Source organism: Sciurus vulgaris (assembly GCF_902686455.1).
Source record: "Sciurus vulgaris genome assembly, chromosome: 4".
NCBI lineage: Eukaryota > Metazoa > Chordata > Mammalia > Rodentia > Sciuridae > Sciurus > Sciurus vulgaris.
In genome coordinates this window covers 7,994,100-8,011,558 of record NC_136464.1, presented here as the reverse complement: position 1 = coordinate 8,011,558, position 17,459 = coordinate 7,994,100, and the positions used below count along the sequence as shown (strand labels likewise).

The window sequence follows — 17,459 nt, the reverse complement described above, 5'->3', positions numbered from 1 at the left end:
TTTGACTGGAGCCCCCTGACGCCAATCACGGGCAGAAGGACACACACCTCGGCGCACATCCAGTAGCTCAGCCCTCCGCTGTCAGCCATGGCCCACGCAGCGCTGGGCACCCACACCGCCTGCCCTGTGACTCCCTGGGCCAGCCTCCTGTGGCGGGCTGCAGGACGGCCCCACGGACCTCCAAGGCACAATCCCCACGGCCTGCACCACCTTCCCTCGCGTGGCCAAAGGTAGTGCGCAGGTTAAATCCTGAGAAGGGGAGATGGCCAGGGGTTATCCAGGGGCTCGATGTAGTCAGGAACGACCCCTCAGAAAGCAGAGAAGACCGTGTGGTCACAAAAGCAGAGGGAGGAAGAGGCAGCGACTGAGCAGAGCACACCAGGAAGACAAGAGGGGACCATGAGCCAGGGCTCAAGGCCTCCAGAGGCTTGGAGAGGCCAGGAAACAGTCTCTGTAGAAGGGAACACTGCCCTGCTCACAGGGGACTTCAGCCCAGTGAGCCTGACTTGAGACTTCTGACCTCCAGACTGTTCAAGAAGAAATCGCGTGTTTTTAAGCCACAAGATGGGGGTGATTGGTTACAGCAGCTGCTGGAAGCTCCCCCAGCTCCCAGGGTAAGCTCTCTGTTGGCACAGCGCCCCACACACTGGCTCTCTGGAGCCTAGCAGGGGAGCTGGCTGAGAAGTTGGGGGAACATCTGGCTCCTCAGAGCCACGTTTTCCTGCCTGCCCACAGAAGTGCCGGCCCACACAGCATCTCTCAGCGAGGCCTGCAGCCTGCAGGAGGTGCACGGTCCTCACGGGACCCTCTCCTGAGCTGGCTCCTGGGGACGGGCGGGTGACCTCACAGCAGAGTTTCAGCAAAGGGTTGCAGCAGAGGTTTTCAAGGGGTCAGGGCACCTACCCTCACCACACACCAGGCCTGTCCTGCTCCCAATTCCCACCACCACCTTCTCATGCAGCAGCACAGCAAGCAAAGCCCAGGCCAAAGGGGCCGGGCTCCCCGCCTTCCACACCTGGATGCCCCTGGCTCCCCACCCTCAATGTACCTCCATGGGAGTCAGTGATGGAGAGAGGTGACAACCTCTCTTCCCAGAACTGGAGAACCAAGCCAGGGTCCATGCTGTGCCCAGGATGGCCCAGGCTTCCAGAGCCCCAAGCTGGGGACAGACTTATAACCCCCTCCCCAAATTCATGTGATGAAGTCCCAACTGATAGCACCTCAGAGTACGGCCGCTTAGAGGTAACACCTCTGAAAAAGTGACTTGTTAAAATGAGGACACTGAGGCGGCTCCTCCGCTGATCTGTGTGCTGCTGAGAGGAGGAGGGCACAGGAGGGAAGACCATGCCCGGACCAGCAGGACAGCAGCCTCGGCAAGCCACAGAGAGAAGCCCCAGGAAAAACCACCTGCTGGTGTCGCCATCTTGAACTTCAGCCTCAGGTTGCCATTTAAGCTGCCCAGTCGGTGGTACTTGTCACCCAGCCCCAGTTCACCTGTCCTGCCCCATGTCACAGCAGGACGCCAAGTGTCTAGCAATAATGACATGCACACAGAGACACCAGAGGTCTCAAACACACAGTCCCTGGGGGCCAGGCAGGCCAAGGAGTGAGGCCACCTAACACAGATTCAAGGTCTGAAGACGACGCAGGACCAGCCTGCACAGGGCCGACTTCCACCCCGACTCACCCACAGCTGGACCCTGGCAGGAGGCCCCGGGAACACTGAGTCCTTGTCTCTGCCCTGGAGCTTTCTTCTGCATTCTGGGTGTGGCCGTGGCCCTCTCTCGTCAGCCGCCCCCTCAACCCCTTCACACAGCGAGCGGGCACTCTGGTGAGGGAGACACCAACCTTCCTCCACCACCTGCTCACGCACTAAGACGCCATGGAAAGAAGAGACAGCGTGCTGGAGACAGGAGGACACGCGCCCTGCGGGCAGGAACCAGTCACGTGGGTCCATCTTTAATCGTGTTACATATTAATAAGTACAACATCGCTGTGATTCATGCGATGCCTCACACAACCAAGGGCTACGGTGGACACACGTGTGCGCAGCGTCTTCAATACCAGGTCATGAGGAACCTTCCGTTTCGCTTTGGTCTGGGGTGACGGGCTAGAGAGCCACTGCCCAAAAATGGCGTCGGTGCTGTCAACAGGAGCCAGGCCTCGACGGAGAGAAAGCAAAGGCAACAGTGTGGCCTCCTGAGAGAGGCCTGGAGGAGAAACCGTGTCTGGATGGCACTGGGTGGCACAGAAAGGGGGCCTGCATATATAAAAGAGATCGGTAATGAACCAAATAATATTGGAAATAAGACCTTGGTAATACTTCTGTAAGAAGCAGAGTTATACCACATGTTATTCACATGCATAGGAGTGCATAAGAAAAACCCCTCATTGAAATCATGGCTGACATTGAATAGCAAAATATGTATTGGAAATGACAAGTTAATTGGCAGAGAAATTAATCTGTAAAGGCATTATGTCCAGAGCGGAGGAGCCTGGTCGGCAGCAGGACTGCAGGGAACCCACTCAGCAGACGCGCCCACACGCGCACACGCTCTGTATTCCAAATAAATACACACACACACTCGGAAGTGATATCTCCCTAAAGCATCCCTGTGCTCGGGCCAGACTTCCCCGCTGGCGGCTGCTCCGAGGGCTGGCTGCAAGAGAAAGGGGGAGATTGTCCAGGCAAGTGGCGATCAGGACACACGGCGCCCTCCTTGGCGGAACCAGCCCTGGCCGCATCAGTGCTGAGAGCAAGCCGCACACTGGGCAGTGGGCTCAGCACCCCTTCTGCAGCAGCAGAAAGACGCCGGCAAGAGGATCAGATAGCTGAGCAAGTACAGATCCGGGTGCCACGGAAGCCCAGCTGCCTCACACATGAGTGAGTTGGGTATATAGTGTTTGCACTTTCTGACTCAGGTCAAGGGACCTCAGCCTGAAACATGGGTTCACAGGAAGCATCCCTTGACAACACGGGGGCAAAGCTTCCTTGCCCCACCTGGGGCTGAATGCCAAGCGGGCCCAAGCATTCTCTCCCGCGTTCCCCATGACTTCCAAGAAATGACAAGACCTTCAGCCCATCCACTGTAAACCAAGCTGCCAAGAGCACTGGAAAATTCCGTTAGGAACATAGCTCCTAGCAATCTCATTCCAAATTCCAGCATTCTACATGTTCAGCTTGTGCATTGAGTTTCCGAATCAGGATACCAGAATCTTGCAGCTCCTAATGAGAGAGGAGCTGGAGATCGTGGATATAGAACTCATTCCAGAGAGGCTCTGCCCCTCGAAAGCCAGCAAAGACAAAGCACTTGAGCTTCCTTGAGTCCTCCGAGGACCCTGCATGCCTCAGGTCTGCAGTCACTGAGACCCAACCACGTGTCCAGCTCCTTGAGGATGCATGATTCTGGCATTCAGCAAAAATTCCCCTTCCAAATATAAACTGAATTTCTTGAGAAAACATCTAAAGAGGCAGGGGAGAGGGCTAGTCAAATGCAGGAAGTGGTTTGTTAACTCATTCATCTTCTAGTTAAACATAAAGTCTAGAGGGTGGAATGGGAGGTTGGGGAGATGAACAGCTGCCAAAAACTTTTTTTTTTTTCTCTTGGAAACAGTGATGGGTTTATTTCTGATGTCACTGAAAAGCTGACTTGGGAGTAAAAAGAACAAAAATGAAAGAGCTTCCATTCTCAAAAGAAGCTGGGTTCTCCACCCAGACAGGGTGAGCGATCCAAAGAAGAGTATTGCAAAACTGCTGGGGAGCACGTGACGTGTAAGTGCTGGTCAGCCGGGGCAGGAGCTCTGGTGTGCTCCATCGGATCCCAGGACTGTCGGACCCTGCGCTCGGGCTCTCCTGGGGGTGGCTGAGCAGGACTGGGCTGGGGCCTCCCCAGGCCTCCTCTCTGCACGGCACCTGGCATGTTGCAAGCCTGCGGGTCCCAGGGCTCTGGGTGCTCATGGAGCAGAACTGGATTCCTGCCCATGTGCAGCTTCCAGTGGCTCAGGAGGATCTCTGTGGGGTCAAGGGCTGAACTACTGAGGATCACAAAGGAAATTCGAGAATGGTTATAATTGACAGGTGTCTCGGGGGGAAAAGAAGATGGAGTCTCCAGGTTTTCTCCACAGTGTGAGTAAAACAGGTCCCCCAAGAGAGACAGTCAAGTCATGGCAATGACAGAGTCGCTGAGTCCCGTGCCTGCTGCCAGGACTAAGGTCTCACTGTGTCTTCCATGCAAATGCTTCATCAGCGAGGATCTGTGCCAGCCTAGCATTGAAAGGCCCATAGAAGTCCTGCAGAATCTTCTGCGTGACTGGCCACATGGGCCCCAGGTTCCGGTCCTCTGGACGCCGTGCATTGGACGCAGGGCTCTTGGTCATCAAGGCCTCTTGCTTCTCACTTAAAGGCCCTGGAATGAAAGGTAAAGAATACTGTGAGGCCAGAGGCATGGCAGGAGGTAAAGGGTTCTGTGCAAAAATCCCAGCTCTCCTTTGTGCTGAGAAAGGGATTTCCTTCTAGAAGAATGTGTTTGGGGCTTCAAATTCTTTGGCTGGACCCATTTGGAGGAGATGAGGGAGGGAGGGGGAAATACCATTATGAAATAGCAAAGAAATTCTGAGGCAGCCTGTAAGGCCCACCCCCGCGGAGGTCCCACTGGTACTTCAGGACAAGCCACTTTCACTCCTGGCTCACCTCGGGGATTTGTTTCCAGCTATCCTTGAAGGGCTGCTTTCCACGGCAGCCTGTTCTGGACATCGTGTCATCTGCCAGGCACGGTCCAGGGGCTTAGTTTCCCAGCTAACTAGCCGCCGGAACCTGCCGCAATCATTTCCACCTTGGGCTCCTGGTGCAAAGCGTCTCATTTCTCCTGTGTGTCTGGCTGTGAGGGGGTCATGAGGTGTATAGGCCACCCATGCCTAGAGACCCTGCTGGCTGTGCCTCCACCTAAGGCAAGTACATCAGTGAGGAGACACCTGTGACAATCTGGCAGGCTTGCCAGCTGAGGCTGCCACTTGAGCCCAGGCCTGGGGACATAGCTGCTCACTGGCTTAAACCCACAGGGTCACTGTTCAGGCAGCTGGAGTCTGGGCTCTTAGGATCTGGACAAAGTCCTTAGCAAATCCCAGTGTCCTAAGGTCATGCAAAACAGAAAGTGGGCCTTACTGTCCCTCTTAAGGCCAAACACAAGCTCATTAATGTGAGGAGTCTACAGATGACCAAATTTAAAAAAAAATGGTCTAGGCCTTAGAAAGAATAAAAGTGACCACATGTCAACACATTACCAGCTCCCCAAAAAAGGAGAAGGGCAAATGACCCTGTGGAGGCAGATAGATTTTAAGAAATATTCAATTAACAAAATTCCCAGGCAAGGTCCTAAGCAGGGCCACAGGAGGCACTCAGGAGAGGAGTTGGCCCGTTCTGACCCTGCCTCAGCTTTGCCCACTATCCTCAGGTGACCCCTCCACATGGGCAGCATACTCCACCTGTGGGTGTCTCCACCAGCCTTTGCCACGGCCAGCAGCGTGGCCTGGGGCACAAAGTGCCCTGGCGACTTGGAGCTGGTGTCCTCAAGCTTAGGGTAGGCTTACCCTCCCAGAGCTGCAGCGAGTAACCAACAGTCACACAACTCTGACTCCAGGGGTGCCCAGCAACGCTCAGGTGCAGTGGCCAGTTCCCTCCTCCACACCCTGTGTCTTCTGCAGGACTGTTCCAGCCACCAACCTCACCCTGCTGCTCCTTCCAAGCTCAAACCATAGACCTTTCCTCCTATGAAGCCTCCACTTCCTGCAGCAATCCTCCCCAGTTGTCAACACAGACCCCATGACGATAGTGACTTCCCCCCATGTCATGCCACACGGTACGCAGTGAGTACAGCGGCAACTTCGTCCTCTCCTGCTGGGCTGCAAGTTCCTAGAGGGAGGCTGCCTCTTCTTCCCCAGAGACTCCGTCACCATGCCAGGCACGGCCTCTTTGGAATTCCCTGGGCCTTCCAGCTAGCCCATCCCTGCCCAGCTTGCTGTGACTGTGCTTGACCCAACCAGCATCCACGGGGCTCACGCTGGGCCCATGCTGGGCCCCATCATCCAATGCATGTCACATACCCAGGTTCAGGAACTGGAAGACCCTGTGCATGGTGTACTTGACGTTGGATGCGTGGTCTTCCAGACGCAGAATAAGAAACTGTTCCTTACTAAACACCGTGAGCCAGTCCAGAAGGTACACAGCATACAGCCCGACCTGGAGCCTCACCTAGGACAAAGGGGGGCGGGCATCATTCAGGAGAAATGTTCCCGGCACTCAAAGGCACTTTCCCTAAAGCATCATGGCCTTCACTATAAAGCAACGCAGGAGAGCTGTCCTGGCAAAGAGTCACCTCCAAGAGCAGTCCTTGAACACGGGTACCCTGGCATCTCCACAAGTAGTTTTGTGCCTTGTGGACAAAGAATTTCTACACTTGGTATTACAGTTGGGATGCGAGGTGTCCACCAGAAGCTCACGTGTGAGGCAGTGCAAGAAGGTTCGGAGGAGAGATGACTGGGTTCTAAGAGTCTTAACCCAATCAGTGATCCATCCCCGATAGAGATTGACTGAGTGGTAACTGAAGTGGTGGGTGTGGCTGGAGGAGGTGGGCGCTGGGGTGTGGCTTTGGGTGTATATTTATATCTGGAGAGTGGACTCTGCTTCCTGATCACCATGATGTGAGCTGCTTCCCTCCACCACCCTCTCCCGCCATGATGTGCAGCTTCACCTCGAGCACCAAGGAATGGAGCCACCTTCTAAGGACTGAGACCTCTGAAACCGTGAGCCCTCAAATAAACTCTTCCTCCTCTACCATTGTGCTGGTCGGGTCGTTTAGCCACAGCAGCGAGAAAGCTGACTGAGACACTCGGGTGCGTTCAGTCCTCACCATGGCCCCACGGGCAGCGCCAGGTCTCCACATGGCTGGTGAGCACTGGCTATGGGGAAGAGACAGAGGCCGCAGCCCCCAGGGAGCACAACTGAGGGAGCACGTGCTCTTTGCATGACATCCCAGCTCTCTCCCTGCTCCCCATGCGACCCTGGAGTCCAGCACACGACAGACTGTGAAAATCCACTGTGGACGCTCTGAGGCAACCCGGGTGCTGCAGGGACACCAGGCCGTGAATGTGCACACAGGAGGACATGACCCGGCATGAAGCAGCAGGCCCCAGGCCTGGCTCCTTTCCACCTATTGGTTTCCTGGTCCCCATCCTTCTGTTCCTTTTTCTTGTGCTAAAATGCGAGCTGTGCAATGAAGAGTTAACCCAGAGAAAGGTCTGGCCCCGCCCTTGACCGCTGGGAGGTGACCTCTAGGCCCTGGAATGTGCTGCCCACCAGGAGTGTCTTGGTTTGCCTGGGGCTTTGGCCATGGACAGGCTAACACCGTGACTTAGGATGGGGCCTGGACTACAGGTAGGTGTCACTCCTGACCTCTGGAGGGACTGGAGCCCAACAGTCACAGGGCATTAGGTAAGAGGGTCCCGGTAAGGACTCTGGGCACCAAGGCTGGTGTGGCAACAGTCCAGGAGTGTGGTCACATGTCTGTCATGGCTGGGATGCAGGAGCCCTGTGGGAGCCGAGGACCGGCTCTGCCCTGGAGCCCCTGGCCCTGCCCACGCCCTGCTTCCCCTGGCTGACTTCCATCTGCACCTTTTCCCTGTAATAAACTGTGAGCACAGACACGGCCACCTTTAGTGGGCCTCGTGAGCTTTTCTAGAACACTGGTGAACTTGGAGGTGTGGGGCCTCCTCCAGAACCTGCAGGGCATCCAAGCAGGGCAGTGGGGCAGCCTCCCCCACCTCCTGTCCACACCCTCTCCCTCTCCCCCTGCCCGTCAGCGCCAACCTGGACCCACACAGCTCCTGACTCCACTCGTCCTACACACCACCCTGTGCCCGGCTACCAGCACATGCTGGCAGAGCAGTGAGCTGGTCATGGCCAGCCCTGCTCAGAGCTCCAGGGCCCTCCACACAGAAGGTCCTTGGTCCAGCTTGACCTTCCAGCTCTCCCTTCCACCTGGAGTGCCTCCCAGGGCTGGCTTCTCCTGGAGCTTAAGGCAGACCCTCTTCTGTCACACTTCCTGCCCTTGACCTTGAGTTCCCAGAAGGCAGGGTCGGTGCTTTCCCATCAAGCCTTTCTCAGCAAGACCTGTCAGTGCCCAATATGGTCCTCGGCAGCACCGCTAAGCACAGTCAACAATAAAATGAAGAACCATTGGAAAAAAATACGTGCAGATGCTATCAAGTTTCATCTCTTGCTATTCGTTTTCCATTTCATTATTTTTCTAACGATGTAGGAAGATGGGAAGGAAGGAAAGCAATTAGAGGGAATGGATATGTTGTCTCCAAAATTCATTAGCTGCCTCTGGCCCACACTTCCTTGCTATCTATATACCAGCTCATAACAAAGGCCTCAAGCTGGGCCAAAGCTGCGAGGAGCGAGGAACAGGCAACAAGCATGCGCCAGCCTCGGAAACGAGACCCTGGCCTCCAACACACAGGAGTGGGCTTCTCAGGGCTGTTCAAGCCTCTCTCTGGCAGCTCGTAGGCCACTCCTTGAGGGGAGACCGGTCAGATGAGGTTTATCACTTCCAGAGAACCTGGCTTTACAACTAGAGAACCTTCTGGAAGGAGAGCAGCCAAGTGTTTGTGGCAGGATGCTGCTGTTGGAGAGTGACTGTAGTCCCCTGCACCTGGCCATGATGACAGAATAGTCTCTGAAAGCTTGTGCCCATCTGGTCAGAGTCCCACCAGTGTTCTCAGGGGCTAGAGTCCTGGGCCCAGAGTCCCGTGGCCACGTCCTGCAGTGGGGCTGGTCCAGGCAGGGAGCGCGCGGGCTTCCTGGGCACTCAGCTGCGCCAAAGGAGCAAGTCCCCATCTGCCCACCCCAGCAGCCCTCTCCTCCACTCTAGTCCCACCCACTTACAGTCAGTCTGGGCACTCTGGGGACGTTGCTGTGCACACAGCATCACCACTACAACTGGGAACTACAAGGGCACCCGAGACCGCCCGCTCGGAGTTCCAGTCCCCTCACCTTTGCCCAGGGCAGGACAAGAGTCTAAAGAGAACCACACAGACGGGAGACATAGGGCAGGAGCACAGTGCGTTTAAAATTAGAAAACGCCAGAGCTGAGAGAAGCCTTGAAGTTATGGCTGCTGACTGACCCAGTGACAGAAAAACAGAGGTCCAGAGGGAGGCCCCAGGTCAGTGGCCAGCACCCGCCAGAGCCAGTCAAAGAGCCAGTACCTCATGCGTGGGACTTGTTCCACCACAGGGAGCCCAGGAGTGTAGCATGGCAGCAGGCCAAGGTCAAGCTGAGCCTGGCCAGGCCCAGCTTCTCCCCAGACATGCTAAGCGATCTGTTCCCCACTATGACTCCATTGGGACCCCATGCATCCTCCCCACAACTCTCCCTGCACATTCATTCATTCCTCAGCTAATAACGGAGTTCACACCAGGTGCCAGGCGCCTGGCCGCAGGCAGTGGAGATGGGCTGCTGCTTCACAGACGGCCCTGGCTGGCCTTGTGGGGCTCATGGCCAGGGGACACAGCTAACCTGATCAGGAACACCTGAAATCTCAACTGTGCTACAGGCTGCAGAGAAAAGCAATCGGTGGAGAAAGAACAGGAAGCCTGGCTAGTGAAAGACCTCAAGGACAAGAAGCCCCTCGGCAAGCAGGGGAAGTGCACCCCAGGGAGGAGAGGTGGACTCTGGTGGTTCCAGAGTCCAAGCGCATAGCACACCGCAGGCAGGCCTGCTCCACGGACAGGCAGAAGGCCGCTTGCAAAGTTTCTGATTCAGGAGGCTGAGGGGCAGAGTCTGCATGTCTGTCAAGTTTCCAGGGGCCACACCTGTGACCCCTGCTCCAAGGCAAAAGCCTTGGCCAGGCTGAAGGTCTAGAGGGAGAGACTAGGCTGTGGCCGTGACGGAGAGGGAGGCACCACAGGAGGCAATGAACACCCTAAGAGATAAGAAGGTCCTTGCGGGTCCGAAAGAGCTACCCCTGCCCTGCAGGCTCGGCTGGGGTTTGCAGCTGGAGAGGAATTCTCTTCCCATCCCAGAAGTGAGGCTTCCCCTCCCAGAGGAGCCAGACCCCTTCCTAAGTTCCCAGCTCCTTCTCCTGTGTGTAGAGACAGAGAGGACGGAAGATGAACCCAGGACCTGCTATGGCCACATCCATCCTGTCCACTGTCCTGCACCTGGGGACATCCCTTTGACCACAGGTACCTGCTAAGGTGTCACCCCAGCAAGACATGAAATGGAAGTTAAAAGCACAAGTAAGGTGGGACTGCCCCGAGTTTCTGAGGCCACCAGACCTGGGGCTGAGTACCAAAGTAGTACTCTGGGCAGGAGCGAACCCATCAGTGAGCCTCAGTGTGCCCGTCTGTAAAATGAGGTGGATTTCAGGGAGTCCGTGAGGCCAAAAGAGCTCAGGGCAGTTTCCCTCAGTGATGAACAAGAGTCAGACCCCCTCCCTTCACCAGTGGACTTTTATGACTTGTATCAAGACACTTCCAGCACGCACAGAAGTGGAGAGAACGCAGCCCCTGCCAGGAGCTCCCGGCCCCGCCTCAACAGCCGGCAGTGCCCTGAGGGTCATGGTTAGAATGCAGACGGGACTGGAAATGGGGGGCCCTGGGTTCTCTGGGAGAGGACATGAACCCATGCCCACCTCTGCTCTCCAGGTCTGGGGTTATCTGATCCAAGTCACATCTCCTGCCACATGACAGAGCCCCTGGAAAGGCAGCCCGGGATCAGGACACTATCTCTGTGCCCCGCCTGTAGATAAGGCAGCCTGGGTGACAAGGCCGAGGGCAGGAAGCCCCTCCTGTGAGCGCCCACTGCCCAAGCCTCTGCAGCAGTCGATGCCTTACATGGTTGTGCTGGGCACAGGCTGGCAGATAGTGAATGGACCTCACTGGGGAAAGCCACTTGCTGCAAAAGCCCCGCTGGGAAGCACTTGGCATCCTGGGACCCAGCAAGGAGAACCATCCCTCAGCTGGAAAGTGCCCAGTTCGTCACCAGCAAATGTCAGTGCAGGAGAAAGGCTGAGACCTCCAGGTTGGTCCCTGGAGGGGAAGCCAGGAACAGATAGAGGATCGAGAGGGGATTCTTTTCAACAGAGACCCTGTCAGAGACATATTCCAAGTCACTGGTATGCAGTTCTAAAACCCGGGGAACAGCCCACGCTGCAGAGAAGCTCTTAAGTCAGTCTGAGGGCGGGGGCACCTCCTCCCTGCTGACTAATTGCTGCCTGTGTTTTCAGAACCTCCCTAAATGACAACCCCGTTCTCTCACAGAGAGAGGGGACAGTGGGTGACCGGGTGGTGGGCAGGGAGAAAGCAGGAGCCACTGCAAGGGCCCATCACGATTTACGCTTCTACATCCGGGATACGGGCTTGGGCATTCCCCACTGCTCAAGGGCGCTGAGTGCACTTGCACAGTGAAATGCTCCTCTGTTTCTGGGCTAACCCCCCTCCCCAGTGTGCCCTGCTTCATGACAGCCAAGCGGGCTCTGCACGCACAGGCATGGCGTTGTTGAGAGTGTTGTTGTAGACGCAGGCGCGCAGCGAGTAATCCAGCATGCAGTTCTCAAACAGCTGCAGCGCTTCTGTCACTTTCTCATGGAAGTCGTCCGCAGATTTATTCGAACTTGCAAAGTAGAGGTAGTCGGAGTACAACCTGTGAAGGAAACAAGTGGATAATGCACCAGCCGCCGGGCGAAGTCACGCCATGCGGCGACAAAGAAAATCAATGAGCAGTCGCATGATCTGGTTTTGTTCATTAAAACCCAACCATTTCTCCACCTTCCCTGGCAGAGGAGCCCCTCCGGCCCTCCCTTCTAGCCCCGCCCCTCCCAGCCTCCCTTCTAGCCCCGCCCCTCCCAGCCTCCCTCCTAGCCCCGCCCCTCCTGGCCTTTCTTCTCGCCCCGCCCCTCAAGTGCCTCTCCTCCTTCCCAACCAGACATGTCTCCGCTGGCCCCAAACCACTACCAGCAGGATTTGCAAGGCTTTCCCCTAGCTCCCTCAGGCCAAGGCTGTGTTTTTACAACACCAGATCACAAAAATCACATAATAGCAAAGTGACACCATGAAGACCTTATGCTCCTTCCTGTCCTCGCCCCTCTTGGAGGGAACAACACAGCATTCGCAGTATCACAGGCCCATGTGAAACTCCTGGCTTTTCCCAAAGACATTCCAAACAATTTTTTAAAAGCGTTCAATGTGTGTTCCTGGGTTCCCGGGAACCTGGTTTTAACCCAACCTCCAAGCACCTGCACACAGGTAGGTGAACAGCTGCAGGGGGTGTGCGCCCAGGCCCTGCTCTCCTCAGTGATCCACCCGCACCTTCTCACGTTCTCCACAGAGCTGGTGGTCTTCCTTGAGCAAACTCAACTTCTGGCCATCCATGTCTGTCTGGTCACCCCGTCTTAGTAAAAATCCTTCTGTTGCGGAACAGACGTGGGAGGCCGTTGTTTTGGACGACGTTGTTTAGGCTCAGCGGGAAGACCAAAGTGGAATGCAGTCACACAAGCTAGCTGCTGGGAACCACACCGACTGAGTCACAGGAAAGTGAGGTGACCAGTGGCTTCCCGTTCTGCCTCTTTAACCCTCTTCTCTGCCTGTCAAGCCCACGCTCTCGGCTCAGCCTCTCAGGGAACCTGGCTATTACTAGAACAAGATGCTGCTCCATCCACGAATCCCTCTCACAAAAGCTGATTGGACCCTTGAACTGGAGCTACTGAAATTTGTTTGTAAAGCACGGCTGAGCTGTTTTAGCCAGAATCTCCCAAATCCCAAACTGAGTCACCCTCTGCATCTGATCAGGTTGCTGGCTGCCCAGACGCCTGGTCACCTAGCCTGTCTTCAGCAAGAATCCAGCAGGCTGTGTCAAGCAGAATCCCCCTTTCCTTTAAGTGTCCCCAGTGACTTTCCATCCACCAGCACCCTGCTCCACTCTCTGGCTGCATTCCAAGTTGGACCCCTCTCTGCTCCCCTACAGACTTCCACCCTAGCCGAAGCCCTGGAGAACCTCTCTCCCTCACTGCAGATGGCAGAGGGGCTGCTTCTCAGTGGGACCTGCAGGTAGTGAGCTTCCTGACCATTTTCTGTCTCTGCTGCAGAGAGGGTCAGATGTCCTCGTTCTGGCCTTGGCGACACCAGTTGTTTATTTCCCCAGGTGTTTACCCTCTCTCCTCTGGCACACACCTCCCTGTGCCCCCGCTGCACCTCCCACCTGGGGCAAGTGGCCGGCTGACCTCAGAGTGGCCCCACGGCTGCACGCGGGGCTGCCCTCTCCTCTGGCTCCCTGCTTCCTATCCCAGCCACCAGGCTGGCTTTCCTCTTCCCAGGGCAGGTAATTCAGCCAGGCTTGCCAGGTGCCACATGCCTGGGGGTGACCATCTGCACTGCCAATCTCCCTCTCCCGTGCTCCCGCCTGAGCTCACACTCCCTGCAGAAGCAGAAGGCTTGGCTCCTTCTCACTACCCCACTTCTCCCCCCATGTGGCTTCTTGGGGGCAAGAGCAGGTCTTTTTCACCTCTGAACCCCCCGAGAGCTCCTCCCCCTCCAGTGTCCACAGAGGATGCCTCTTTGAGGCCTGGAGATGCTTGGCAGGTGCCCACAGTTGCATACCCTAGTGGCGTCTTGTCCTTCTCTGCCTGGTCAGCCAAAACCCCAAAAGGATTTGTCTTGAGATGAGTTATTAAAGAGTCTCAGGGACCAGTGAAAAGACTGGCCCCAGAACGAGACTCCCAAGAGCACTGTCCCGTGGTCAGTCCACCGAGGCCCCAGCATCACCTGCACTACTGTCCTTCAAAATCATGACACGCCACGCCCCTGAAACCCGGCTCAGGACACTGCAGGGTGGGCACAGGTGGACCTAATGGCTGACCGACCAAGGCCAAAATCAGGATTGCAAGGGCCTCAGGCAGTCCTGTCATTATGAGTAAGGTGCAGCCCAGCCACTACATCAGCGAGACTTAACAGACGCTGCTGGAACCGTTCGTGAAACTCCACGTATCGTCCTGAGCCCCGAGCTCTCACCAAGGATGCCACAGAGCTACCCAGATGGCTTGGTGGAACCAGATTTCTATTACATAAATTCCATCACAAAAACCCAATCACTGGCTCAAGGTTTCCATACTGAGATTTTTTTCTCCTTGTAGTAATAACATTTCTTGTGGACATTTGGCTCATACATAAAACAAGAGTATGTAAACCAGCCTCAATTTTAGATACAAAATAAATCCATGAAAAAGCCCCTGATTGCATACAATTCTCCAGAGGAACTTGGGATGTGTCCCGCATTCCAGGCAAGCGTACCCCAGGCGGGGCTGCAGGTTTTCTCTGCCTGGGCTGCTGAGATGAACTCACATCCCTAACCAGGCCAGGCCACGTCCTCCTCGACAGGGTGAGAAGAGAATTCTAGGGCCCGTAGTCCCTTCCAGATAGGCTGGGCTTCAAGGTTCCCTGGGCACCAGCGCGAGGGCCCAGGCTGGGGTCCTTGGCACCCACCCCGCCCGTCGGCAGACACCTGAGGAGACTCGAGTCCCAGTAACAGATGGCCACCACCCGTGACCCGGATTCTACAGCAGGTTAAATGTAACACGTACAGACATGTCCACGTCCTAACCCAGGTACCTGGGATTGTGGGCTTATTTGGGAACAAGGTCCTTGCTTGAGTAATTAAGTTGAGGGTCTTGAGATGAGATCATCTGGATTTAGGGTGAAAGGAAAAAAGCGGACACCATGTGAGACACAGGCGGACTGCACAGAGCAGCCAGCAGCCAGGACACCGAGACTGCTGGAAGCCACCAGCAGCTGGCAGCCTGGGGGGAGACTGTTCCTCAGAGCCACCAGAGCGAACCAACCCAGCAGCATTCTTAATTTCAGACTGCCAGTCTCCAGATCTGTGAGGGAATGCATTTCTGTTGTTTGAAGCCACCATGGTTGAGGGAATTGATTAAACAGCCCTAGGAAACGAACAGACTCTAACCCCAAATCTCAGGGAAAACAAAGGAGCTACTGTCGTCAATAGCGTCTCCCACCCAGACCTGGGGACAGTGGCCGCAGGTGTGCAGAGGGCTGTGGCCAAGTGGCCAGTCTTCCCACCAGAAATCCAGATGGAGGCAAGCAAAGCAAAGGGGCCCTTTCTTCAGGCTGCACTGCTGGGTCCTCCTGGAGAATTAGGCCAAAGAGTCACCAAAATGCCTTCAATACACAACACTCTGATGTCCCTACAACTGCTCTGGGAAAAGGCACCAGCTGGTGACCTAGTGGACGAGTGAGGGCCACATAGAAGGAGTAAAGGCATCAGAAAACATTGGGAAGGACGGCGATTTTATGCATCAAGACCTCAAAAAGCTGCAGCAGGCACACACACAGCAAGGTAAAACAAAAAGAGACAGACGTCACATCCACAGCTCAGTCTTTAAAATCAGCGGCACAATGATGAAGTGGTGAAAGAGACCAGCGTGGAAAATCCATAGGGTGCAGTTGTCACAAGCTCACAATGAATCGCCACGGCCATGCAGGAGGAGCTCTGGGGCAGCCTCAGGGTGCATTAATAGAGACACAGGCCAGGAGAATTGGGGGCGGGGGCGGTGGAGAAAAGTGACAGGCATGTCAGGGCCCAGAAGGACACTTGCCTTTGGTGCTGGGTGCCAGATGGTGAGGGGGAAGGCATGGATACCACTGGGGAAGCAGAGACTCAGCAGGAAGGAGACCCCTTTATCCTCCTGAAGGACTGATCAATGGGTAGAAGATTCAGGAAGAAAGCCCAGTTTCATAAAAGGGGAATTTTTTCTAGGCGGGGCAGTGGTCCTTGGCAGTGGCAGCAGCAGCTGAGGCTGGGGGGAGAGCTCTGGGGTGGTGTGGGGCCCAGGGGACTTGACATCCAGGCAGCCCCGAGTCTGGGCGTTGCCCAGCCCCCTCCTGCCAAGCCACCCCATTTTCTTGCTCCCAAACCATCCTGAACAGATGGGTGTTCCATTTGGCCAGGACTGTTTCCAACAGCAATTCCAAATATAAGCCCAAACACATCCCGGCCTTCTGCGCTACGGTTATTTTGGAGACTGTGCAGAGCAGGGGTCCTGGGGCCTAGAAGGGGCAGTGGACTGGGTGTGGGTCTGGGAGAGGAGGGGCTCCCTTTAAAAGTAACCACCTCCCTCCCCAAAGGCCCCCTCAAGGCCCCTCCATGTAAAATCCAGGCGGGTGCCCAAAGGCCACAGCTGAACTCACACAGTGACATTTAAGGGCCACTGCTGTGAGCCGACCTGAGCCAAGGTCAGCTACTGACCATGAAAGCAAAGCCAGAGGCTGGGCACATCTCAGTGGGACAGCACTTTCCCGGCGTGTAGGAGGCCCTGGTCCTGCGTCCGCATGCTCTAGCAGCCTGAGGTGACGCCCTAGGCCTGGTGCTGGCTCCTCATGTGTTCTCTCAACCTCCCCGAGATCCATGCCCCATCTCCTGCAGGAGACTGAGGTGAGAGGGCGGGTGCTCACGCAGCCCAGGAACAACCCAGGTCTGCCTGACCCTGACCCTGACTCCACAGGATGTGACCTCTGCCCTCACGGTTAGGGAAGAAGACAAATCCTTGGCTGAAGCAATGACTCGGAAGCAAAAGTCAATTTGTCACAGAACGACTTAAAAAGTCACAGGAGACTGAAAACCAATCACAAGGGAAAGAGAGCAGCAAACATGCATTCGGGCTGAACCTGAGGACCTCCGTTGCTGCGGTCAGGAAAAGCAAATGTGTTGGTGGAGTGTTGTGCTGGGCACCTGGAAGAATGACAGCGACAGTAAGTGGGTGTGCTGGGGCCTCACAGGGGCCCCTTCCCAGCCTGCGTTCCTCTGCCAGGCCGCCGGGTACAGGCGACTGCGCAGCTCAGCAGACTTAGGGGCTCTCACCCCCAAGGACGATGGGCTGCTTTGTCGGCCTTCCCTCTGTGCTGGCCGCAGGTGCCAGTTCAAGGTCACGGGATGGGTGAGCCCTCCCTCTGCCCTGGGCGTCTCCTTCTGCAGTGCTGCTGGGCACATCCTGTTGAGCTGGATCGCACACACCACACCTCTCTCCCCGGGCGAGAACTCACAACCCTGAGGGCATCTGCCAAGCTGGGCACGATTGCTGTTCAGTTCCACCCCAGCCAGGCGGCAGTGGGTCTTCCCAGAGGGCCCGTGACAGTCACCAAGGCCCTGCTCAGACAGCTCCTGAACGCGCAAGCTGTCCTGCTTCAACTCAGACAAGTGCAGACTCTGGGCGGCCTTGAGCTGGGACGCTGCCTCCAGGTGCTGCTCTGTGCTTCTTGGAGAGCCACGCTTGGAGGAGGAATCTGCAGCTGGTGCTCTCCTCCTGGGCTGGCCACCCGCTATTCCTCAAGTACTCGCCCTGTGGCTTCTCAGTGACATTCATGGGGACGAAAGCTCTGACAGGTGGACACG

General features: G+C 56.1%; 1 protein-coding gene across 5 annotated transcripts in view; it reads right to left on the bottom strand.

Moving 5' to 3' along the window:
* Positions 1 to 2,664: 2,664 nt before the first annotated feature.
* CHST15 (carbohydrate sulfotransferase 15) overlaps positions 2,665 to 17,459 on the bottom strand; it is a 72,967-nt gene continuing 58,172 nt past the window's right edge. For all 5 annotated transcript variants that reach the window (XM_079138072.1, XM_079138075.1, XM_079138074.1 and 2 more), the window contains exons 7-9: positions 11,543 to 11,699; positions 6,100 to 6,247; positions 2,665 to 4,406 (exon numbers count right to left, since the gene is read on the bottom strand). In XM_079138072.1, coding sequence (XP_078994198.1) covers positions 4,216 to 4,406; positions 6,100 to 6,247; positions 11,543 to 11,699 — 496 coding nt within the window. In that variant the 3' untranslated portion in view covers positions 2,665 to 4,215. The remainder of the gene's footprint in view (positions 4,407 to 6,099; positions 6,248 to 11,542; positions 11,700 to 17,459) is intronic.